Source organism: Pararge aegeria, chromosome 20 (genome assembly GCF_905163445.1).
Source record: "Pararge aegeria chromosome 20, ilParAegt1.1, whole genome shotgun sequence".
Lineage (NCBI taxonomy): Eukaryota > Metazoa > Arthropoda > Insecta > Lepidoptera > Nymphalidae > Pararge > Pararge aegeria.
In genome coordinates this window covers 11,675,491-11,700,468 of record NC_053199.1, presented here as the reverse complement: position 1 = coordinate 11,700,468, position 24,978 = coordinate 11,675,491, and the positions used below count along the sequence as shown (strand labels likewise).

Genomic DNA, 24,978 nt, shown 5'->3' with positions numbered 1-24,978 from the left:
ATATTTAATGATCTTCGATTTATTGGTAATTAATTATGAAAATTAAGCTTAATTTGCTATACTTCGCGAAAAGCATGAGAATCCGTATGGTTTAATTTATAATAACTTCAATCCTTATACTCCACATCAAACAGATCTTCGGCAATGTCCCCTCGCACAATGTACGCACATTTCGCTCCGAAACCGGAGCATCCTCAAGAGGTCTTGACTGTACAAACAGTACGGTGTTAGTAATTGAAAATTGTCAAAGGTTATCCAGTGGGTTGGACTTCGGTTTCACTTTTGGCGGACGAGTTCGAATCCCAGTACGCACCTCTGACTTTTCCAAGTTATGTGAGTTTTAAGTACCTAATTAAAATACCACTTGCTTCAACGGTGAAGGAAAACATCGTGTGGAAACCTGCATGCCTGAGAGTTCTCCATAATTTTCTTAAATGCGTGTTAAGTCCATCAATCCGCACTGGGAAAGCGTGGTGGACTACGGCTTTAAACCTTCTCACTGAGGGAGGAGACCCGTGCCCTGTAGTGGGCCATATCAACCCATGACCGGCCCACTACATTGCTTGGTATTCGAACTCGGCACCTCGAAAGTAAAGCCGAAGTGCTTACCACTGTGCTATCATCGGTTTTTTTATAGTAGGTAATAATTGGAGGACCACGTAGATGGCCCAGCTGATGGTAAATGGAAACCATCGTCTATAAACAGAGCAACACTTCACACGGCCTGCAAGGAACACTCTTACATTGTGCCGCCATGTGTCCAACAACAACGTAATTACACGGGCAATAACGCCCTTAAGACCGGCAAGGTGATTACGTATCTCGCGACAGCAATGCGACAGGCTTAAAACTTGCAATCACTGCTGTCAAACGTCACTTTTATTTATTGTATGGAAAAGTGACGTTTGACAGCAGTGATTGCTAGATTTACGCCTGTCGCATTGCTGTCGCGAGATACGTAATCACCCTGTTGAACAGCAATACAGCTTGGCGGCAGAAATAAGGATGGCGGTAGTAGTTCTCCGAACGAGCTCTGTCACAAAAAGCTGTACTATTGAAAGTAGAGTAATATACAACTGACCGCTGACATACAACTGTAATAGACTTGAGGCCCTATACAATGTTGACTTATTCACCTTATTAATGAATTACCCACTGATACTCTACACTATATTAATCCTCGTATTATTAAGAAAAAAACTGAAATCCTTCTTTTTAAGTCACTTATGATCATTTTTATAAACAACAAAAATGGTAAACTGGCAATAATGTTCTGTAGTTAACGTACCTAGACTTAATTCTCTGTTAGCAAATATTACAAACCTGGGTGATTTCCTGATGCTAGTTAGTTATTATTAGTTATTTACTATTAGTTTTTTTTTTTTTTTTGTAAACTGTATGTAAATAAATAAATAAATGTATGATGCCCGCACCATATGTTTTTTAGTTCGCCGACCAGAGAGCATCAAGATGAAAAGCAGTCATAATGATTTCTTTGAACCGATTTTTATATTTATTGATCTAACAGTATATTTTCGTTTGTTGCAGACGAGTCCCTCGCTACAGGAAGCGAACCCACAACCTCTGAAGTAATCCGCGAGTATCGTCACCGCAGGCATACACCGCTGCCCGCACGCATAGGATGATAGAAACTGACCCTGGTTCTAAGAAACTTCACAGTAAGTCATATAGTTTCTAGATACTCGAATTTTTATTATAGAGTCATCGAGAAATAAGCTTAAGAGGTTAAAATTCCAAAACCAATACGTCATCATCGTTGATGATGATGATCGTGTCTTCTTTACGGGTTTAGGCGCTAGTCCACCAATCTGGCCAAGTGCCGATTGGTAGACTTCACACGCCTTTGAGAACAATGTGGAGAACTCTCAGGCATGCTGGTTTCTTCACGATGTTTACCTCCGTTTCGCTTCTTTCTTGTATAACCAATACACATAATTAAAAAAGAATTAATATGACTGCAATAATTTAAAATATAGAAGCAAAAATTAGTTGCATAATGCACTGTACAAAAAATTAGTTACTTAGTTGTTTAAAATGACGGTCGGAAGAAAAAGGGAAGGAAATTTGTATTATCCTACATAATTAACTACCATATACATCTTGTCTCTCAAAATGTTCAAACTTATGATGATAACTCTTTGAGAAGCAGAAATCGCTAAATATATTTAACGTTAACACTGTAATATATTACTAGAGTAGGTACATATAAAAATAACCTAAGTAGAACATTTTAAACTTACAAATGTCAGGTAACTTAATTGCATTATCTTAAAGTAACACACAATTATTGTGCTGTGTATTTAATTTATTCTTTGAGTTAAAATACAGTGGTAGGTGTCTAAAAGGTACAATTATATTAACTAACCGGTTTAAACGCTCATAAAGATACGCAAAACAGATATAGGTATTACTCGTAAGTACTCATAACTTTTCTGTTGTTGTTTCAGATTGTGATGTAAAAAGTGACCACCAACTAAACGGACCAAGCTCCAAATCTGTTGACCTTGGTAAGTCGATTTATATTACATTTATAATTATGGTGCCTTAGTAGTTCCTAACTACCTAATCTATATCAACTTAAGCAAATAACGGACAAATAGAATATAATTTTCTGTCTTTAAATACCTGCTTCATCTGTCCTTAAATTCGAAATAAAATGTCTCAGCTCACGGAATTATTTGAATTGTAGGAGCGAAACTTGATTCAAAGTTAAAAAAAAAATCGCTTACATTCTGCCCAAAGCTTAAAAGAGCATGACATAACCGAATTCGATTTCCGAACTTTGAAAACTATCTAATACGGGACCTTAAATGCTACGTAGACATTTCGTGCACTTTTCCATGCCATTGCCATTTTCGCTTATTTTTGCAATTTTTAGTTGCATTAATAATATCGCTAACTAAAACTTATTTGAGAGGTCTAAAAATAGTGTCTTCCTTTTTATAGTGTTACCCGTAGCACTACTTTGTAACATGTGAATTCAAAGTTTAACCAGGTTTAAAGTTAAAATATTATATGAATCAAATGAAAAAATAAGTTTTTTGCAGCAAGTTTCCGATCAGCAGTGCACGCTTTATCTCAAGAGTAGCGTAAAGTAAAGCCCGAATAGGCATCTACAATGCTTTATACTATAACATGTACTATAGTGGGTATCAGGGGAAATTTTATTATATTGAAATAATTTAATGTTATTAAACGTTTTTAATTTAATTATTTTTCCACGGTATCTATTTTTTGTCATTGATCGACCACTGATATACAACTGTAAAAGTAGACTTGAGGCCATATACTGTTTACTTATTTAAGATGCCCGCACCATGTTTTTTAGTTCGCCGACCGGAGAGCATCAAGATGAAAAGAACTGTCATAATGATTTCTTTGAACCGATTGTTATTATTTCGAAAACGATTGTCAGACGTCGAATAACAATGAGACTGCTCAGAGAGCCAAAATTAAACCAATTCCTCAAACAATAATGCAAATATGTTTAACTCTTCAAAACCCGTTCAAAAAAATAAGAGGACAATTTATCACATGTTTCAGATTATATTATTTTTTTTAAACATCGTCATATTTTATCGTCCTTATTTCTGTTGTTTGGTATGGAACTGAATAGTTTTACAGGCTAAAAAGCTTACATTGACAAAGAAATATCATTGTTAAAACGAACATCACACGAATTATAAAATATCTACCTACTTAATTATAACAATACCTACTCTTGTTCGTGTTCCTGTACCTACGTGTTCTTTTTCCAAAAAAAACTGAAACAGATATTGATTGCTAGTACTTGAAAGACTAAATACCAAACACGATTGTTAAATAACAAGACCTCATACAAAAAATCATCCACCGTTCTACCCATTTAGAAATAGATTTTCTTAAGATACATGAACCGCCTTTAAAACCTACGAATACATTGTTCTCGTTTTTTGTTATTGTAATTCATGTTGCCAAACCAGCATAGAAAAATGCCAAATTCTGCATTAAAGGAACTTTTTCCCGAAGACCGTATAAACGTCAAACACTTTGCTGCTACTTTATGGGTAAACAGTACTTGTATAAAGAGGTGTCTAAATTGAAGTCACAGAATTCAAATCAGTGTCATAGGTTACCAGGCCATAAGCAAGATCGAAGTAAAGCGCAATGCGCAGACGCAGCATAAAACAAAGCGCAAAAAAGCGCTTCTTTAGAATAATCCGCGTAAATTACCAAGCCGCTAATAAATCCCCTCTTCATGCTCCGGCGAGAATCCTTGATGATGACTAAAGCATTAGAATTGATGTGCCGTAGCAAATGGGGGTTTTTTGCGTTATTTTTATTAAATAACTTTCGCAAGTAGCCTCTAAGGTGCTAAAAATGGACCTTAAGGCCTTTTTCAATACAGAAAAAATGCCTGACGCCACTGAATTAAGAACTTACAAAACCCTCATTCAGTTATTATTGCATGCAGTGCATTGTGTCCGAAAACAGTGGACACTCCCGGCGCACATCTTCACCCCGAAATGTTGCTACATAACAAGCTTTTCACTTTTTCCCAATTTTATGGTAAACGTTTAGAATGAAATAATTAGTATCAACTGTTATGAAGTGCCTAACCGACTGTTCGAGAAACGCTACTAAAGTGGAGTGGTTTTTGATGCTTCAATATTACTCGTTTGCACGTTTTCTTGTTCTTAATTCTGTGCCTGACTCACACATACCAATCAGTCGCGTCGTCGGGGAAACGGAGTGGATGTGTGGCGCTTGCACCTACTAAAAACTCTGGGTGCCCCTCGATTAACCTATACTATAGGCGGGAGTACGGGATGCACTTGCGTATTCGGCGCAATCCCGCCAGATTTTGACCCAACAATACACTCCCATAGTCTTCAGATAGTCTCGCGCGGAGAATGGCACGCCATTTTCAGGGGCCTGCAATTAATTAGGTGGCTAACTTGGGGTCTGGCTATCTATAATCTAACTACCATAATATAAAATAAATAAATGTACTAAGACAATACACATATCGCCTATCTAGCCCCAAAGTAAGCGAAGCTTGCGCTATGGATAATAAGAGTACTGATGAATATTTTTATGAATAATATACATATAATAATGTATATATTATATCATTAGACTGAATAACATTAATGTTCATCCACAAACATTTTCCAGTTGTGGTAATCTAACCAAAGTAGGATCACTGCCCACTGCGCCAATCGGCCGTCAAAATGACAGTTTTAACTTACATACCAAGACATAATATTAAAAAAATACTGATTTAAGCTATGGTAGTAAGCCCGATATGAAGGTATAATGATTAAGCACGCACTTAGTATGCATTTTTAATAAACGTTTTCTGTACACAGGCGTCGTACCGCCGCTGAAGTCACCTTCTAAGCTCGATCCAGAAAAAGGCTCCGGCTCAGAAAAAGCTGACTTTGAACGGGCGATAGAACAAGCTGGTAAGTACCTTCCCACATGATTAATTATAACGTAGTTTATAATATATATGCACTTTAAGAAATAATACGTTTTCATTTGAGATAGGTAAATTTCAATTCTGATGCCATTATGTTAGACATTATACTTTGCTGAAAATCTCCAACATTTCCAACTATCTCAAACAACAACAACCTTGAAACATATAATTCTTCTATAACTTTTCTGCGTAAAATTGATTTAAACTTTGACTGTCCATCTGGGACTGGAAACCGATTTTGACGGTACTTTCATAATCAGGTTGAGGACTTATAGTACGGAGTAATCTCGGTTAGATATACTTATCATCAAAAGACAAAGAAAAGCAAATCCTGCGCAGGTAAATATCTTGAAAGACGCGTTGATAAATGCATAGTAAATAATAAATCATGGCCATGTTATGCATGGGTAATAAATCAACGTTTTTAAATAATTAATTAATACTCAATTTGAATATTGGTCATACACCAGCGTAATTAAAATTGCTTATTTTATGTAACTTATTTAACATTTTAATGTATATTACATAAAATAAGCAATTTTAATTTTATGTTGAGTAACAATTTATATATGTAGAGTAACAATTTATATTTATGCACAATATAAATTGTAACTATACATACTCAACACGTAGACTCTACATTGGTATAACTATTATGACGCAGGAAAACTTATGTCATTGATTTCTCGGATTTTCATGAAATATTACGAAATTCTGTACTCGCTTCGATTACCACTTCACTTAAATTTTTTTTAAGTATTTCTCCATTTTTTCTTTTTAATACAAAAAAAAATTGGAGAAATAGTATATATAATAGTATATAGCTTTTTATTGTTTAGCACCGAAATAATGAAATAAATTTTGTGTGTTTATATTTAAAAACCACGAAGGCAGTGTGCAGTGCTTCGCAGTTGCTTCGCTCCGCACCGCTCCGGTCAGACTTCTTCCCTGACCTTCGTTCTTCTTTAACTTAGCTATACTAAGTTCTTGTCGGTGTAGTTCTTTTCAATTTTGCGAAAGAAATATAATATATATTGTAAATATTGTGGTAGGTATTATTTCATATAACTAGAAGTTTTCAGTATAAGCCTGACCACTGAGAAATACTACACATACACGAGTTAGTTTGCCCGTATCGTGTTAAACATTTTAAAGCTCATGAGTGTCCCATATCCTGCGCAGAATGTAAACAAAAGTCATACGACAAAGTTCCCAGAAGCTTCTTGTTGTTTACGCGAGCGCAACCACGATGCCACTATGGAATGCAGAGCTGGCGATGTCCATTCATAAATCGGCTCACTATTGTTGTCTCAGCTCGAATTACATAATACTTACTCTAACGACAAATGCGAACTGCGTAGGTAATTTACACGTGTCAATTCGACGATGTAGTAATAGAATATCAGAATTATTGGTCGGGGTAACAAAGCAAAATAGCTGAAGGTGCTGTGTATTCTTTCTAATCTATCATCAAATCTGCTGAGCACAGGTAACAAGAATTATTTTATTTAGCTTCGATTACATCGGCGATGATGGACGATGACGTTTTCTACTTTTTGGGTAATAAGGGTTAAGCTACATGTTTGTCTACGGATCACGATGTTTCGATTTACGACTTGGGTTAAAAATTGTTAGACATTGAGTTTTTTCGGTTTAGGAATTCTCAGTACTAGTTCGGAGTTCGGAGAAAACTTTAGGTTGTCCGTACCAGTAATAATTTCCAACATGTCTGATAAATAACACGTTCTTCCAATGTCCTCGGACCGGCTCAACCCTTAATCAGCGATAGCTCCGTCTACCGGTGACGCTGTTGCATCCCTTTTGGTGTTAATTAGCTCTAGACGAAAGAAAATACCTAAGCGTATAGTCTTAACTCTAGCTTCTCTTCTAACTCTCTTGTTATTTTGCGTCCCGAACAATTGCGGACGCTAGTAGGCCGACTGTGGTTATGATGCCCGTAAAGAAAACTGTTTTTGCAGGATATGGACGCTTCCACTACATGCTGCTGGCCGTGTGCGGCCTCGTCAGCACCTCAGAGGAGATGGACGTCATCTCCATGTCCTTCATCCTACCGTCCGCGCAGTGCGACCTAAACCTCACCACGCAGACCAAAGTACGTACCAATACCCCGTCGCGTGCACTTTATACATGCACAAAACCATTACCTACCCTAGAATTTTCATATAACCCGCAGGATTTTTTCCATTGATTTATGCCATCTATCCATCATCATCGTTAAGCCTTTCTGGTTAAAAAAAACCCTGTGCACGCGACTGCAATCTTGATGCGTTGTACCTGGTGAATTTCTGTGCTAGAACATGGGCGACAAGGTGGGGACAAGTAATGTAGTGCAAGCAAAATTTTGAAACACCGTGGCACGTTCGCGTGTGTATCGGTAAACTAAAAGATATATTTCGGGGAGTGTGCTCTGGAACTATTCGATTAAGCTAATAAAAATTAGCCAGGCATCGAAAAGGTATGGTAAAGGTACCACAAAATTGGAGGTACTCCGAAAATCGGAATTAACAGTATTAAATTATCATCTGGGGCTTACTTTCGTTTCTCTCAGCGGTGTTTCAAAAGAAAAGTTTTTAAAGCATACCGTGACTCCTAAAAATAAGCAATAAAATTCTAAAACAAAATGTTAAGAATAACAAAAGAATAACTACTCCTTTATCCGGTATAGTTAGCCCCTAGGTGTGATTTAACAGTTTTTTTATGTTTTGTATGTTATATATACATAACACAGAAACATTTTAGATGATATTAATGTCACATTCACACCTCCAAGGCATTTGCGTCACTAATACCATGACACTATAATACAATCAAAATTTCTAAGAACACTACCCATTTTGATATTAGCTTATTTAACATTGCGCGAATTTTGAGCTTGCACATACATTAGTAACTAGGTAGTAACTTCCTACTACCTAGGTACGAAATGTATAAGATAATGATATAAATGTAGGTTCTGAGGAAAATTTACAAAGTGATTTCATAGGGTTGCAAATTTAATAATAGGTATCTCCTATATAATAAATTAATATAATATACTTGCTTAATGATAAAGTGTACAAGTTCTACCTAAGAGAAGGAAAAGACGACCTAATCACTTTTTATAGCCGCGTTTTTTCTATCTGCCTATTTACAAATCAAATATTTTAGTCAACTTTTCAATCGTGTGAATCCTGACTATGGAAAATATTTGTCACATCCTTACGCCAAAACTGTGATCTTTGCAGTTATTTGGCAACTACCGCTCATTTCACCTACCAAGCTTTAAGACTTGTAATAAGTCAACCTTTTTGTGGTAGATACTTTTGAATTATTTAATTATTATTTTTTACATCTATCTATATAGCATTTCTACGAGATACGTGTAGGAATAATTAAAAAAAATCTAATTAAGTATTTATTCATTAAATATCACGCGGGAGACAACCCTAGGTATGGACAATGTTTGGGTAAACCAAATATTAGTCCAGTATCAGCTCTTAATTGCCTACATATCAATCACTAGCATCTCACAATATGACCTTCTTACAATAATTTTTAACCTCATAGCTTGGACCCCTAATGAAATTCAGCGTGGAGGAGGTAGCCCATTGACCACAAGCACGCAGCGAAGGTACATACGCAAAAACGACGGGTTGTTATAAGTTTGTCGTGTCTGTGTTTGTGTCTGTTTTTGGCATCATAACTCCCAAACGGATGAACCGATTTTGATGTTGTTTTCTGTTTGAAAGGGAACTTAGTCAGGAGTATTGACGAAAACCGGTAGAAGATGGCCGCCGCAACAAAATGGCGGATTACTTATTTCTTCACAGCCCTTGACTAGTAGAGTTCTATACACTATGATACATTTCAAATCCAAGATGGCCGCCGTGGATTGCGGATAATTTGAATAACGAAGCGATGGTATTAACTTATTAAGCCTACAGATAATTAATGTTTTGCCCCCAGGGATGGCTGAACAGCATAATATTCATCGGTATGATGGTCGGCGCGTACGCGTGGGGCTCGGTGGCGGACTCGCTGGGCCGCAAGCGCGTGCTTATAGCCATCTCCATCATCAACGCGTTGGCCATCGTCGCCTCCTCCTTCAGCCAGAACTACGAACTCTTCATGCTCTTCCGCTTCATCAACGGCGCTGCGTAAGTCATTAGGCTAGCAGAAAACTTCATAAATATTTTTGTTTGATGTCTCGAAATTTTTGGCAATATTAATTATTTCGATATCATCAACATATCAACCCATTTTGTTGTTTTTCATTTGCATTACTTGACCTTGATAGTTATATATGTGAATCACTTCCATGGTAGCGAATCGCGGGATCTAATCTTATTACAAATGACTTTAGTTTTTCCTAGTTCATTTTGAGACCAACTTGTCTGAGGTGGAATACCTAGTACCAGCATTTATTATTCAAGGTCCTGCAGCGTTTCGTCCAATATAACTGAGACCGCTAGCTAAAATTTAAGAGACTTAAGGAAAGGAATCTTCTTATGAGATTATATTTTTACGCAATTGTAATTAAGATTTGTTCAAAGCAATCAGTCTTAAATTTATAAACACAATATCGTTACCACTTTACGTAAAAATAATTCAAATTTTTATATTTTTTGTACTAACAGTTTGGGAGGATCAGGCCCAGTTATCTGGTCGTACTTCGCAGAGTTCCAACCGAAGAAGAAGCGAGGGGCCATGTTGAGTTTCATGGCAGCTTTCTGGACACTTGGAAACCTGTTTGTTGCTGGTCTAGCTTGGGTCATCATTCCAAGTGGTAAGAAATTTACACCATTTTTTAGTCCTAATAATACAAAACTACCTACCTATATCAGGGGTACTAAAAAATTTTAGGACCTTAAAATTCATAACTGAAGAAAATTTGTTTCGATTATTGCAGAGATCGGAGGGGAAACCGGAGGTTTCGTTTATAACTCATGGCGAATATTTCTTTTGGTGATGTCACTTCCTTCCTTCGTGGTAGCAGCTTTATTGTTCCTTCTACCAGAATCCCCCAAGTTTCTGATATCGACTGGGCGGCACGATGAGGCCTTAGAAGTATTCCGTGGCATTTACATGATGAATACAGGCAGGGACAAAGAACTATATCCCGTAAAACAAATTCTGGTAGATGAACCGGTACACCGAAAACCCGAGAAAGTCGTGGAGGCTAAGGAGCCAAAGTCTAAGTTGAAGAAAATGATGGGAGATATCATTGAACACAGCAAACAGCTGTTCGTGCCGCCTATACTGAAATTTACTGCTATTTCCATTACAATTAACTTTACATTCCATATTGGGTAAGTAAATAAGTATTGATATATTTAAAACATTTACATTATCCGAAGTCGAATTCGAAGTCATAATTAGTATCTAGTATCTATTTCAAACAGCATTTATAAAAATAATAGTTTTTTTGGGTAAAAAATACTGTAAACGCTAATGGCCGGGGCCTTATTTTAAGGAATTTATTACTACCCCTGTGTCAGAAGACACCGCTCTTCATTCTTACATGCATCCAAAGAACAATTTTCGCCAGACTGGTATAAAATGATCTTATTGAATTTCCAGATACTACGGTTTGATGATGTGGTTCCCTGAAATGTTCAACCGTTTCGACGAATGGTCGAGAACCCACGACAACGCTGAAGCAGATATCTGCCAGGTCACGGCCTACGTCACACAGTTCGGCACGCATTCCACAGAAGCGCGCTGTGACTCGCACATGCACTCTAATGTGTTTATGGACTCCCTGATCACCGTGGCGGCTGCTATACCGTCCAACATCTTCGCTGTGCTGGGAATGGATCGACTGGGAAGGAAGTTTTTCTTAGGTAAGTCATCAAAATCAAGTATGGTGAACAACCGCTCGACATCAGTCAAGAAAGATGTTTATGGGCATCGAATTAGTGCTTTAACATTGGAGTGTACACTTATTCCTCATTACTGGTAGGCGTGGCCGTTCAACGGATGACATCCGGACGCTGTTACACAAATTGCCTCAGAATCGGGAATGATTTATTCCTATGTCTTACTCAACATTTCTGACAGACAAGACTGCTCTACTGAATTCTTACTTTCGAAAAAAACTGAAGGTGTTCATTGCTTTTTTTTATGACATTTAAGGTGTCATAGACCTTTAAGAGAAGTGCTTCATGTAAAGATTTGATCTTACCAACGAATCCGGTTGAGTCCTCGACACCTTCCCTTCACTTTGTTAGCGACTAGTGATGACTTGTCTTTTCATAATGCTCTTTCTGCGTAAAAGTCAATACTCATGTCTTATTCTTATATTCCAGTATTCGCAACATTCTCAGCGGGTCTGTGCTCAGCAGCGATGTACTTCGTGTACAACAAGACCAACAACCTGATCGTAAGCGCTGTGTTCAGTTCCGTAATCTCCTGCGGAAACGCGTCACTCGACTGCCTCATCACTGAAGTCTTCCCCACAAACCTACGGTTAGTGTCTACGACCTTATAAATAGTGTTAAAATCGGCCGTTTCGTTAAATAACGCGTCGCTTGGCTGCCTCATCACAGAAGTCTTCCAAAAAAAATTACGGTTAGTGCCTCCGACCTTATATCATAAGCAGCGTTTCACAGAAGTCTTCCCCACAAACTTAGTTTTTAAATCGGCCGTTTAATCTAGTCTGAACACCTAGTCCGGGGTCTTCAGACTTTATTAAACTTGGAAATTAAATGTAGTCTGTCATCACTCATTAAAATTTTAGTTAAGAATTAGTGCCGACCTTATCATAAACAGTGTTTAAATCGGCCGTATAATGCACCTATTCTGAACACCTACGGGGTCTACTAAAGCTGCGATTAGCAGTAAGAGGTCGTCATTCAAGCACCTTGGGACTCCAACGTCCACCGGTTCGAGCTATGTGCCCCGCCCATTGCCTACGTCAGTGGACTATGACAGTTAATGCATCTTCGTAGGACCTCTTTGTTCCTTATTTGATCCGGGCATGGCTCTCGCCATCGCCCGATTTGCGACTCTCAGAATAAACATTTACTAAATGGTTATTGTTTATTGCAGTGCAACTGGTGTAGCCATATCAATGGTTGCGGCCAGGCTGGGTGGTATCATCGGCAACGTGGTTATCGCCGCGTTATTGGACACCTACTGCCCGGCGCCGACCTTCATAGTTGCCGTACTGCTGGCCAGCGGCGGCCTGATGTGTCTCTTCCTGCCCAACACTACGAGACAAGCACTGCAATAACGGAGTATACAACGTTCCACGTTCTAAAATCGCGTATACATGTGGAAAAAATAAATAAAAAAAGTTCTAATATATTTTTATTATTAATGCCAAAAATATATAAACTGAGCAATAAAAAAAATTAAGGACGTAATTATCAAAAAAAATGTATCTGTTAATAAACCAGAATATAATGACGAGTTATTTTAAACTAACAAAATATTATATACTTAGGTCCAAATTTTTTGATAATTTCATTCTATTTATAGGAAAAATATATTATGTATAAAAAATCTTACTTCATGATTTGCTAATGTAATTATATCTAGGTCCCGATTTCCGGGATACACTTCATTCGAAATTCACTGTTAACTTTAATTTGTCACGTGTATTTAGTGCCAAAATTTGTCACAAAATGATAGTTTTTTTTCCGTATCAATATAATAACGTGGAATGGTTTGCTATTGTAAAGTGATATATATACCATTTTCTACGCACAAGTCAATAATGTAGATAGTCGATCATATTTTGTACAATATATTTTGTAGTTATATTTAATACGTGCTTCTAATTTATAATTTAATTGCGAGCAATTATTTTCATATTAGTCTATAGATAAATATATCAAGGTAAAGTGCGTGATAAAACACATATGAAGTAGGGATCTGTAGTCATGTCAATAAAGAACTTATAAAGAGTAAAGAAAAATAAGACGAATGAATAAAGCATTATCTAACAGTCAAACTTGGAGAATGTCTTATATAGAAAATATATATTTAAAGAAAAGGCAATTAAAGGAGAAATGATTATTATTAAATACTTTAGTAAATACTAATTTTATAATGAAAACATTAATTTTTGATAATGTTAGAGATTTTCTATCAACAAAATCCTTTTGAGATATAATAAATAGAGATTATGTAACCGAAGCACCTACATAAAAATATTAACATAATTTTATAAGAAAATAAAATACGATTATATATCAGTCGTATTTCCTTTACCCTTACTTTGTATTTCATCTTTGTCCATACCTACATTGTTTTAACTATTTTTAGAGTTAATCTTAAATACTTCAGAACTTGACCAATAAGTTTAATAGACTTAACAATAATTGTTTATTGCCTTCCAAGAGACTACGGGTCCCTTATGTGTCTGTTGTAGGTTATACCATAATATAGTTTGGTTTAAATTTTCTAAACAGTTGTTTCAAATATTTCGATTAAAGTATCGTAGGTTAGGTACGTAATTTATCATAGCATTGCATTATTATATTACGAATTTATAGTTAAAATGTTGGTACCTAAGTTGTTTAGTTAAGATAAAATATCAAGAACGCAAAGTATATTTATTGTTCGAAACTATTTGTTGGATATACCCACATTCAACCATTAATTACTGTATGCAGTGCATTGTGTCCAAAAACAGTGAAAACGCCCAGTGCATGTCTTACTTTACATCCGCGGAATGTTGCTAGTTTACAAAGAGGTAAAATAATTACTGTCAACTGCCAAATGGTATGAAGTGATTAAACGTTTGCTCCAGAAACGATTCTAAAGTGGAGTGGTTTTTGATGATCCAATATTAGTTGTTGTGTGTAACGGTTTCTGTTTGTCTTAATTCTGTGGAACCTATGCATTATCTGTTCTATGAAAGAACTTCCCGAAAAAAAAATTAGTACTACTACAAATACAACTACAATACACTACTACAATTCAACCTATGCATTATCTGTTCTATGAAAGAACTTCCCGTAGGCGAACTAAAATATATGCTAGCGAAATTGGCCCCTTAAAAAAAGATGGCGGTCGCAATTTATCTTTATGCCACGATTTATGTATGAATTTACGTCGTATAACGATAAAAAAAACTCTGCCCTGTCGTCCGACTTGACGTTACTAATAATTGTCAAGAAAATTATAATGCAATGCACGATGCCTTTAATTGATCCCCAATTGTGTTACAAACTCTTAAGTGTTTCCATTTTCTTTTTTTTTTTTGCAGATTAATTTACTGTTAAATTGCAATTAAATGACTTTGTTAATTTAAAATTTAAATTAACACTTTTATCTATAAAACTCCTTATTAATATCAAAAATACAAACTTGACTGAAAAGAAAAAATGTAGGTAACTGTCCCTACGGGATTCATAAAAAACTCATCATTAAATTGAAGGTTTTGCCAAAAAAACGCTGGAAAAAGCGTCAGATTACGGTACAATGCAAACCGAACGCGCTGCAGGTGTAAATCTAGTACTAACATTATAGATCGAGTTTATTATTAATAACACCAGTTACATACGTAAACAGAATGTTAACTTGTTGCATACATTTTCACTGTATAAAAATAAAATAAAATTGATATTTTATTGTATTATTTCACATTAGAATTAAGATTGATATGAAATAAAAGTGAAATATTGAATAAAGTTTTATTTATTAAAACCTTAAACTACACTGAATTATTACTCTAAAGACATCATTTTTATAGTCCGATCTTGATTCTGACATAGATCACTCAAACAAATTAATATTATGTGCCTCTGGACAATATTAAACGTTAATTCAACAAATATTGTACTTAAAATTAACACTACATTATAGTAATCAGCTATAATTAACCTGAATTTTCTCATAACCAAAAGGTTTAAAAAACTCTAGTTTATGATTGACGTAGTTTCACAAACAGACAGAATATAATGAAATGCGGGTGAAAACACAATAGCACAATTTATCTTGTACATTGTGTTCAAATAAGGATACCTATATTAATATTTAAAAGATCGCTAAACGTTATAAAAATATTATAATATACCTAACCATTAATTAATATATTACACATGGGAACCAACAGTACATAATTCAATTTTTACAATCATAATTCTTACTTTTATTGCTGTGCAGTAATGTATACGATATTTTGCTTGAATGAGAAGTCAATGCATTGTGAACATACAGCTTTAATTCTCATCCGATAAAATATATTATATTTACATATAGTTTTCTACAACTGCACGTTTAAAACGTCCGCAAAGTTCTTCCGAATTAGCTTCACTAAAATTTATTTTATTACGACGAAGTAACAAATTGTCAGTAATAAAACTCGCGTACTTGTTGTACAATTTCCAGAATCAAAGAAAAAAAATCTTTTAAACTTAATCTATTGCACGTTTTGTATCAGTTGATTAGCACTACTAAAATATATTTTGTGAACACTCATACAAATTAATCAACTTTCACGACGGAAATGCGTGTTTTATTCTTAAGACGTATTGTTTATAATGGTTTAACTGTCGTGAGGTAGGTCGCTCACAGATAACTGCATCACCGGTTGCAAAGGGATCTCAGCAGAGGTCTCGGACGTATCTGAGCACGGCGTTAGTAGTCGCCGCGGCCACTGACCACTGTCCTCATTCTCAGACTCCCGCACTTCGATCGAAGATGGAGATCCAACAGTAGACTCTACAGACGAAACTGTTTTTTCCGCGACATCATCTGTTAAAATAGGCATTGATTTTCCGACTGCATCTTCTTCTGTAAGAAGTGGCATGGATATCGGGCCGGCTATAGAAACTTCCGTTTGTTCTGTCGTCGTAAAAGTAACTTCAGTGTTAGGCGAAGGCAATAATGTAGTGCCGTAATTGCTGTTACTCAAAGGGTCTGTCGTTTTAGGTGCTATTCTTGGATCTGTCACGGTTATCGGTAATTCCAGTGAAGTCGGTACCGTGAGCGGCGTAACTCCGATTACAGCTAAACCGTCATCTATATTAGAAGGCACGGTTGGTTCAGTATCAACTTTTGTTGGTACCTCTACTGTAGTCATAATCGGTTGATGGAGTGTTGTACTCGTTTCAGAGACGCGACAATGAACCGATACGTTAGCGTTTAGATCCCTAAAGTCAGGTGTATCATCGCGTGCTGTTTCTGCCTGAAACACATCACTATTTGCTAACGCCGCTTCTAATATATCTCTACGTTCCGGTTGAGCCAGTACGGGTAACGGCTCTGACATGGGCACAAGTTGATTATTTTCAAGAACCAAAGGCCGATTGTCTATTACGGTGAAGGTACCATTTTCTTCCACACAAAGATAAAATGATCCAGGCGGTCCGCCAAAATGCTCTCCGGGTACTGCCAGCAGTTGCCCCGGGTCCGAAATTGAAGCAGAAGTCTGGGTGGTGGCAATTTCAGGTTGCAACGACCTTGAATCTTGTCTCGCGATCGCCGTAGAGGGCAACAACTCTTCAATGTTGTCCAATTCTGAATAGTTTGTCGCGGATGCACTGTTAGTTATACTAGGGATGTTTGCTATTGCAGGAGACATTGTATTAGAAAAAGGCGTAAGGGCAGGTATTTGGGTAATCGTTGTAGGCGCAGGCGCAATAGGAATCTCATGTTTTACTTTTTTTGATGGTGTTGGCGAATCGTTAGTTGATTTTCTCACTCTCTGCTTTTGAACAGCTGGTACAACTGTTTCACTGACGGACATAGCCATGGATTTTGGGACCTTAGCCTTTTCCTGGGGTGCTTTCTGTATTATTTGACCTGTCCTTTGTAGGTGTTCAAATTGAGCAGCAGTAAGCTGCATAACTGCTCCAGATTTTTGTTGTAAAAATATTAAACGCTCTGATGAATTTTTCTGTATAGTTTGAACAAGCTTTTTGGGTTCGGCTGCCAGTATTCGTTTTGGAGCTGGCCTGATTTCTGGCAATGGAGCTATATTTTGAGCCGCAGAAGCGATCCGACCGCCAACTATCAGTTGTCCTTTAGAAGTAATAATAGCACTCTTCTGTTTAGATATAATTCGCGTTTTAGTTTGGTTAGGAGTTGTAGCAACATTTTTCTGGGCCGCACTAGCACCTGACGTTACGCGGTGCATTACTGTTTTAAGTTGAGATACATTTTGTTGTTTATTAGGGAATAATATTTTTTCGTGCTCCGGTGTAAGGACTATTCTCGACTGAGCTCCTTGAGCGTTTGTAATGATCATAACTGTATTACCCGGCGAATTAGCATCGGATGCAGAAGGTATAAGTTTGGCAGAAACTGGCTTATTATCTGCTACATTTAAAGATGATTCTGCGCCTTTTCCAACGAGAACGTGCGCTTTTCCAGTTTGCGGGTCAATAACAATCTTTTGTGTTTTGCCAGGACGAGGAGCACTTTGCGTAGGTAAAATAATATACTTTTCTCCCTTCGTACTACTTTGAGGAGCAGAATGGATTAAAGTTTGGGGTTGTTTAATTTCTTTAACAGAAGGTTCCGTCTTTGTCATAATAATTTTCTGTTTTCCAGTTACCTTATCTATCACTAGCATAGGCTTAGCACCACGTAATTTCGAGGATTTAGAGAGAATGTTAGGTGTTGTAACTTTAGTTAATTCATTACTTGAATTCATTAACAAAGTTGTTATTTCTGACTTAGTAGACACTGCGCTTATAGCCACCTTTTCATTTTCTACTGCAACTTGTTTAGTTTTCACAAGTTTAGGCGGATTATTTGAATTAGTAATTATATTACCATCTGACATGACAATAGGCATTTTTTCGATACTCTCTGGTGTTAAAATGTCATCGGAAAGAACAACGGGCATGGAATTTATATCGAATATAGCTTCATCTTTATTCTTCATATCTTGTGTTCTTTTGTTGTCTATTGCAGTTGTAATAGGTGGAGTTTGGAGTGGAGGTTTAATTTTTTGCAGTTTGGACATAGGTTTTGATAGTTTTCGAATTTTTTGTTGAATAATAATAGTATTACCTTCCCCAGACGGCGGCGGCTCTGGCGTAGTCTGTATTGTATACGTCTGCACAGGAGATCCGTCTTGTGCGGGCTTGCTGGTACGTGATAAAATGATTTTGTCAGGCGTTGCTACCTCAGTAATATTGTTTAGAAGAGTTTTGTTTGGGGCAGTACGACGAATAATTATTTTTTGTTTGGGCGATTGAGGTTTGGATTTAATAATAGACTTTCCAACTTCAAAGTTTAAAATTTTTTCTTTTCCCGGTACAATGACTTGTTTAGTGATAGTTCTTTTCAAGGGCGATACCTTAGGTATACAGGGCTCCTCCAAAATTTTCAATAATTTCGAAGAATGCGTATCAAATTCTACAGGCTTGTGATGAAGCAAAGAACTTTGTTTACAGTCGTTAGTAATATTACTAACTTTATGATCTACTTCGCTCATGACTTTAGCATTCGCTTCACTACTGACTCTAGTGATCAGTTCACTGCTAGTTTTCGTAGCCAAATCACTACTAATTTTCACGTCATCTTCTTCTTTACGTTTAAGTATACTCAAAATTTCCTTAGTGTTTGGCTGATCAATATCAGGAATCTTTATCTTATGATCAATTGATTCAGACATCTGTACTAAAGATTTTGCCGCATTTAAATTTTCACTTTTCTCTTGTTCTGTCTCAAACCGAGAATTTATATTATCGTTATTTGAAGTATGAATATTAGATTGGAGCGATGTAGTTATACAACTTCTTAAATCTTCTTGACTGATATCTTCAAAGGTATTTTCTTTTGTATGAACTTGGGGATCTTCTATAGATACAGCTAAGGTACTATTTTCTTGGTGGTTCACAGATGATTTATTTTGCAAAGTTGTCGTCGGCAAATTAATAAGAGCTTCAGCTATCTGTAGGTCTGATTCAGATAGGACGTTATCTGAAGGATAACATTCATTTTTATTGTTTAAAATAAGTTCTGGTGTGTGTTCAGTATTAGGTACCAATGTATGGCTAACAGCCTCCTCTGGTATCTCTTCAATGTCATTCTTGGAGATCAAGGTGTGGCTCGCTACCACTTCTGGGTTATTTGTGGAGGGTAATGTATGCCTCACAACTTCTTCAATATCATTTTTGACGGGTAATGTACAACTCGCAACTTCTTCAATATCATTCTTTGAAGGCAAGTTACAGCTTATCTCTTCAATTGGGTTTTCAACGACAGTAGCATTGGAGTATTTTACAATAGAATCGTCGTTACTTTCATGCAATGTTTTTGTAGTATTATGATTTTCCTGTTGTGTTATGTTCACAGTCTCATTAGCAAAGGGATGGGCATTGTCACATTCTGTATCTGTTATAGTACTTTTTTGGTCACTACTTACATCAACAACTTGATTGCTTGTATGAGTTGTGTTATTGAAACCATTCAAACTACTGTTGTCCTTAATATCTTCTTCAAACAGATCTTCTGGAGGATCATCACTTATTACTTTCGTTACTCTATCCGCTTCTCTAGATACACTTAACAGTGCATCTACAGCGGATGCAGTGGATTCATTCATGAAGGGTTCATACGAATTATCAACCTCATTTGCTTTAAACTTTAGTACGGAACTAATTTCAGTTTCCAATTTTGGTTTACTTTTTTCATCTTGAGTTAGAGATTCTATTCCGTTGTTTTTTTTTTCAGTTTCAATATTTTCATTATTAATGTCAGTATCCATTTCTGAATTTTCTAATTTGGGAAAATCTAAAGTTACGTAATCATCGAAAGATTTTTCAAGCTTTTTTGTGGTTGGTAAGTCTGGCTCAATTGCATTTGTCAATGTTGATTCGGAATTTTCCTTATCTTCTATTTGGTTTGGAACATTTGTTATTGATGATTCCAGGTCTGTATTATTAATGGTGACAATATCCTCTTTTGATTTTTCTGCATTATATTTTTCTCTTTCTCGAAGTTGTGCAGCTTCAGCTTTCATTTTTTTTAGTTGAATTTTTGGCGCCAAACGAGCAACTTTCACATGTTCGATAGGAGGTGAGGCTCTAATCTCGTTCGGGGGCGTTACATCTACACCATTTAATTCGCTTTCTGCCAAATCCATTCTTTCAGCGGCGTTCAACTGTTCCGCTACATATTTACCTATTGCATCTTGACTTCTCGAGTGTCGGCTTCGAAAAAACGTCTTTGTTTTAAATATTGTTTTAGGTGGTGGTGTTTCACTTACGTCTTTTATTTCTGGTGAACTATGATCTTGTGGTGTCTCCAACTGTTTATCTGGGGATTTGACAATGGAGGGCTCCGGAAAATTTTCCTCCACTTTTAAAGGTTCAGGCGCCGATGGTAATTCTGGAACAGTTGTTTTGTTAAGTAATTCAGCAACTTCTCTTGCCATTTCTTCATCATCAATACTAACACTTTTAGTTTCACTTTTTCTTTTTGATGGATTTTTTACACGAGGTATTTTTCTTCCGATGTCAGTTTCAACAGGCCAGTCTTCATCTTCACAAAATTCGTATTTTGAATCACTCGAAGATTCTGGCTTTTCTGTACTACTAGAAGTAGTAATATTAGTAGAGTCACTAGCGCTTTTTTCAGAAGTTATAGTCTCTACAGGAATTTGAGCGCTAGGTAATTCAGCAGGGGTCGGAACTGCGGGCGACTCTGCTGCAATAGGAATCTCAGGTGATCTCGCCATCGCCATTAGTGGAGATTCATCATTTGATTCTTCATCTCCATCATCCCAATCAGCCAGAAGACTACTCTTAATCTCTTCATCAGTTTTCGGCTTTTTGACTTCATGAATTGATTCTGGTTCTGCAGCACGTTTTTGGCTTTGGGATTTCTTAAGTGGTTTATCATTCTTATCTTGCCTAGGCTTTTTTGGTTTTGGTGTTTTTGATGTGACAGGAGTAGCTTTGGGTGTTTTATATACAGGTTTTTTTGTTATTGGTGATGGAGTATATGGGATATAAGAGATACTGTGTGTTTTGTTGTGTAAAATTAAAACATTTAAACGAGTTGTGGTAAATTGACATGCATGGCAAGCATATTGCCCTACACTAGACATTGTGGGTGTGCTGGGTAAAGAAATAGTAGAAGGGTCTTCAGGCTTTTCTATTTCATCCGATTTGTTGTAAGCTGGTGTTTTGTGTATCTCTGAAGGTTCAGCACCATCCCGGCTGGTAGAAGGTGTTGAAGCACTTTCAGTAGATGTATTTTGAGGAGTTTTTGACCCTTGCAGCAGTATGTGTACTTTATAATTTGTCTTTTCCTGAAGCTGTAAATAAAGAAATAAACTTGTCATTTATAACTACTTCAAATGCCCCCAGTAGAATAAATTAAATCAAAAATTTAACTAACCTTTCTAAAAGGTGAAGACTTTGAAGAATCCTTTCCTGAAAAAAATAAAAATAGCATGAGGGATCTATAATAAAGAACATGGTATAATAACGCCACAAGAAAAACATTATTGTTAAACATCTTAAAACATGCTTCACTTTAAATTTTATATATATTTACTGTTTCGCACATTGAACTATTTTAAACATGTGCATTTAAAATTGTCATAAAACATCATCTTCAAAACCAAATAATTGCAGTTCCATTTGTTCTCATAAATACCTCAACCTGAAGAATTTTTTATTAACTACATAGCAGGCAAAACTGATGTTATTTTGGTTCTAATTATATATACAATGCATTTACCTTTTTTAGTAGAGACAGGAGTTCTTTTAGGATCGCCAAACAAGCCAGCATAGCTTTCTTTTTTGGTCTCTTGAAACTCATCCCGAGTTAAGATTTTAATATCACCACCCACAGCTGTCTCTGCTCTTATCACATCTTCTGGAAATTTTTCCATGTGGCCATGTTTTGTTCTGTACATATCTGCAAAAGAAGATTACCTTTCTTTATGGTATCATATCCAACACCCACCAGCCATCATTTTGTTGTGGCCAATAATTTGGAATTTACACTTAAATTTGGGAATTTTTTTTAAATAGTTAATCTTGGAAAAACATTCTTACTAAAACATAAACTTAACTTGACGGCTTAGCATGCTCATGCTAAGCCACCTCGGCTGATATGCACAATTTATGAAAGGAAAATGCAATATCCAATTCTAGGACACAACTGTTGATCAAAGCTAGGATCTTGTGATCTGTAGTTAAACTACTAGACGAATGGGGCAGTTATAGTTGTCATACTAATTAATAACTAAAACACTTAATTTTAGTTCCATAACTATAAGTGGCACATCTATTCTATATTTTAACATCATTAGATATTATGGAATAATGTTCATGATAATATTAATGTTTAATCTGCATTGAGCACATTATATATTTAAAAAAAAGTATCTCTAGCAACTTACATAGTCCTTTATTGATGAATTCATTCTTGCGGCTACAATTATAGTGAAAGATACTGTTCAAGTTCTTCACATACTCACTGAAATATAAAAAATTACTTATTAAAACCTTTATGGTTATAGTTAAAGTATTTATATAGCATTTTATTTAACACTAAACACTCGCTATAGCTATAGAAATTAAATAAATTTAATATCGAAAATATTAGTCAAATCAATAAGAAATCATTGAAATACTTCATAGCGCTGGGGTTTAATCAACCAACCACACAAGCATACATCATCATCATATCAACCCATTGCCGGCCCACTACACTGCATGGGTCTCCTCCCTCAAAGATACTTCTTAAGGCAATAGTCCACCACGCTAAGCATACAATTATTTTTATTTAATATTTGTGAGACAAATAGTGCATTTCATACATCATAAGCAAGCTAAATTGCTTCAATGGAAATACCCTTTTGCCCCTCTCAATGAAGTCAGCTTTCAACGGAAAAAACTGCATCAGAATCAGTCCATTCGTTTGAGATCTTTTGTGCCACAGGTACAAATGTTAAACTTCTAACAGCCCTCTTTGTGCATTGGGACTATAAATAATAATTTTGGTGCCTAAGTTTACTGCTTAAGTTTCATTAGCATAGTTTTCAGGAGACAGTCATTTTTCCAGAAAACATATCAATAATTGTTGATAAAAGCAAGTTCTTCCTGATATAAGGAAGTATTTGATTAGTATCTTCTGAAAACTAGACTAATTTCACCTGAATTGTTGTTATTTGCTTGGCTTAGGGACAACAAATAAGCATTACATACCAGACCATTTTTTTCTAACGGAGCAAGCTCATAGCAGTTATGAGAAAACTGTAATCAATAGTTCTATTACCATATGGTATACCATTTATGGAACAAAAGCGCATAGTGCTTTCAGAATTTAAATACTGGTATTATTAAAAAGTGATACATAGAAATGTGGTTGGTTTAATCACTACCTAGCCGAGACCTGTATCCAGCAGTTGGAAATTGGCTATGCTGATCATGATGATCTACAAGTACACCATGTATTTACAAAGAGCCCGTACTGCATGTTTTAGTGTATGCATAGTAAAGACTGACAACATGGGATACTTCTTTACATAAAATGCTTGGATTTTAAATGCAAATCGGAATTCCATAACAAAGACAAAAAAACACAGTCTGATTTAAATCGCGTCTTGTTCGATATTTAAAGCCGCAATTACTAGGTTACATTAAATACTTGTAAACTTACTATGTATCTTCTTGGAAGAACTTCACAACAGCTATAGGTGGCTTCCGGAATGACTGCAACAGATCTGGCGGCAGCTTCTCCGGACCAACCACCTCGCCGGGCCACCAGCATGAGCCCAGCTTCACCCATACTATATCTCCGTCCAAATAACTTATTTCACCCTGTTCACTCATCACTACTGTACATTCAGATTTTATGCGACACGCACTACCATACTTTATTCTATAGTTATTATAGGTCGAGTGGATGTTACCATAACATTCCTTTAACGACGAGTATGCTTGTATCGTTTATAACTTCAGCTGATTTATACAATAAATTACATAAAATTCGATTGACTATGTATTATGATTGTCAAACTGGTGGCAAAATAGAACTTGTAAATAAATTCACCGACTGCGAACGAAATAATTTCATGGACCTGTAAAGGTGGTAGCACTGATTTTTATATCTAAATTTATTAATCTATTGTATATTAATTAAACCTTTCATTTGAAAAACAATTTTATTTTTTAAATGACTAAATTGTACCTCTTTGTTTGAATTTGTTGCAAAATCGAATTAAAAGTCACCCTACAATAACACCGGAAAAGCATAAAAGTACAGCGTCAGCAGTTACCAACCGAGCAAAATTGATTTTAATTTGCAACCTATTGCCACTGCTAAATATTATTATGCAATACAATATATTATATTTTACTAACACTTAGGTCAGTATTTACTAATTATATATAATAAAGTAATAGCATTAAAGAATATTCCCAAAATATATATTAGCTATTATTCAATATATTAATTATACAGTCTAGTAAAATTCTTGTAGCGACGATTTAAGGTAGCTAGTGTATTCATATAAAATAAATAAGCTCCTGTAAAACAAAGAGGATATAAACACTAAGTTATTTTGT

At 35.9% G+C, this 24,978-nt stretch overlaps 2 protein-coding genes across 3 annotated transcripts in view; one reads left to right on the top strand and one right to left on the bottom strand.

Moving 5' to 3' along the window:
* Nucleotides 1–15,061, top strand: part of LOC120632604 (synaptic vesicle glycoprotein 2C-like) — a 56,393-nt gene extending 41,332 nt beyond the window's left edge. For both annotated transcript variants that reach the window (XM_039902533.1, XM_039902534.1), the window contains exons 2-11: nt 1,549–1,679; nt 2,469–2,528; nt 5,373–5,468; nt 7,465–7,598; nt 9,452–9,642; nt 10,123–10,271; nt 10,395–10,794; nt 11,066–11,328; nt 11,794–11,953; nt 12,536–15,061. In XM_039902533.1, the coding sequence (XP_039758467.1) occupies nt 1,643–1,679; nt 2,469–2,528; nt 5,373–5,468; nt 7,465–7,598; nt 9,452–9,642; nt 10,123–10,271; nt 10,395–10,794; nt 11,066–11,328; nt 11,794–11,953; nt 12,536–12,719 (1,674 nt within the window). In that variant the 5' untranslated portion in view covers nt 1,549–1,642 and the 3' untranslated portion in view covers nt 12,720–15,061. The remainder of the gene's footprint in view (nt 1–1,548; nt 1,680–2,468; nt 2,529–5,372; nt 5,469–7,464; nt 7,599–9,451; nt 9,643–10,122; nt 10,272–10,394; nt 10,795–11,065; nt 11,329–11,793; nt 11,954–12,535) is intronic.
* A 54-nt stretch (nt 15,062–15,115) lies between these two features.
* On the bottom strand, nt 15,116–24,492 carry LOC120632603. Its single transcript, XM_039902532.1, has 5 exons — nt 24,071–24,492; nt 22,809–22,885; nt 22,142–22,321; nt 21,797–21,831; nt 15,116–21,713 (listed from the first exon to the last, which is right to left on the bottom strand). The coding sequence occupies exons 1-5, from the start codon at nt 24,241–24,243 to the stop codon at nt 15,984–15,986; spliced, it is 6,195 nt and encodes a 2,064-aa protein (XP_039758466.1). The 5' UTR covers nt 24,244–24,492; the 3' UTR covers nt 15,116–15,983.
* Nucleotides 24,493–24,978: the final 486 nt, after the last annotated feature.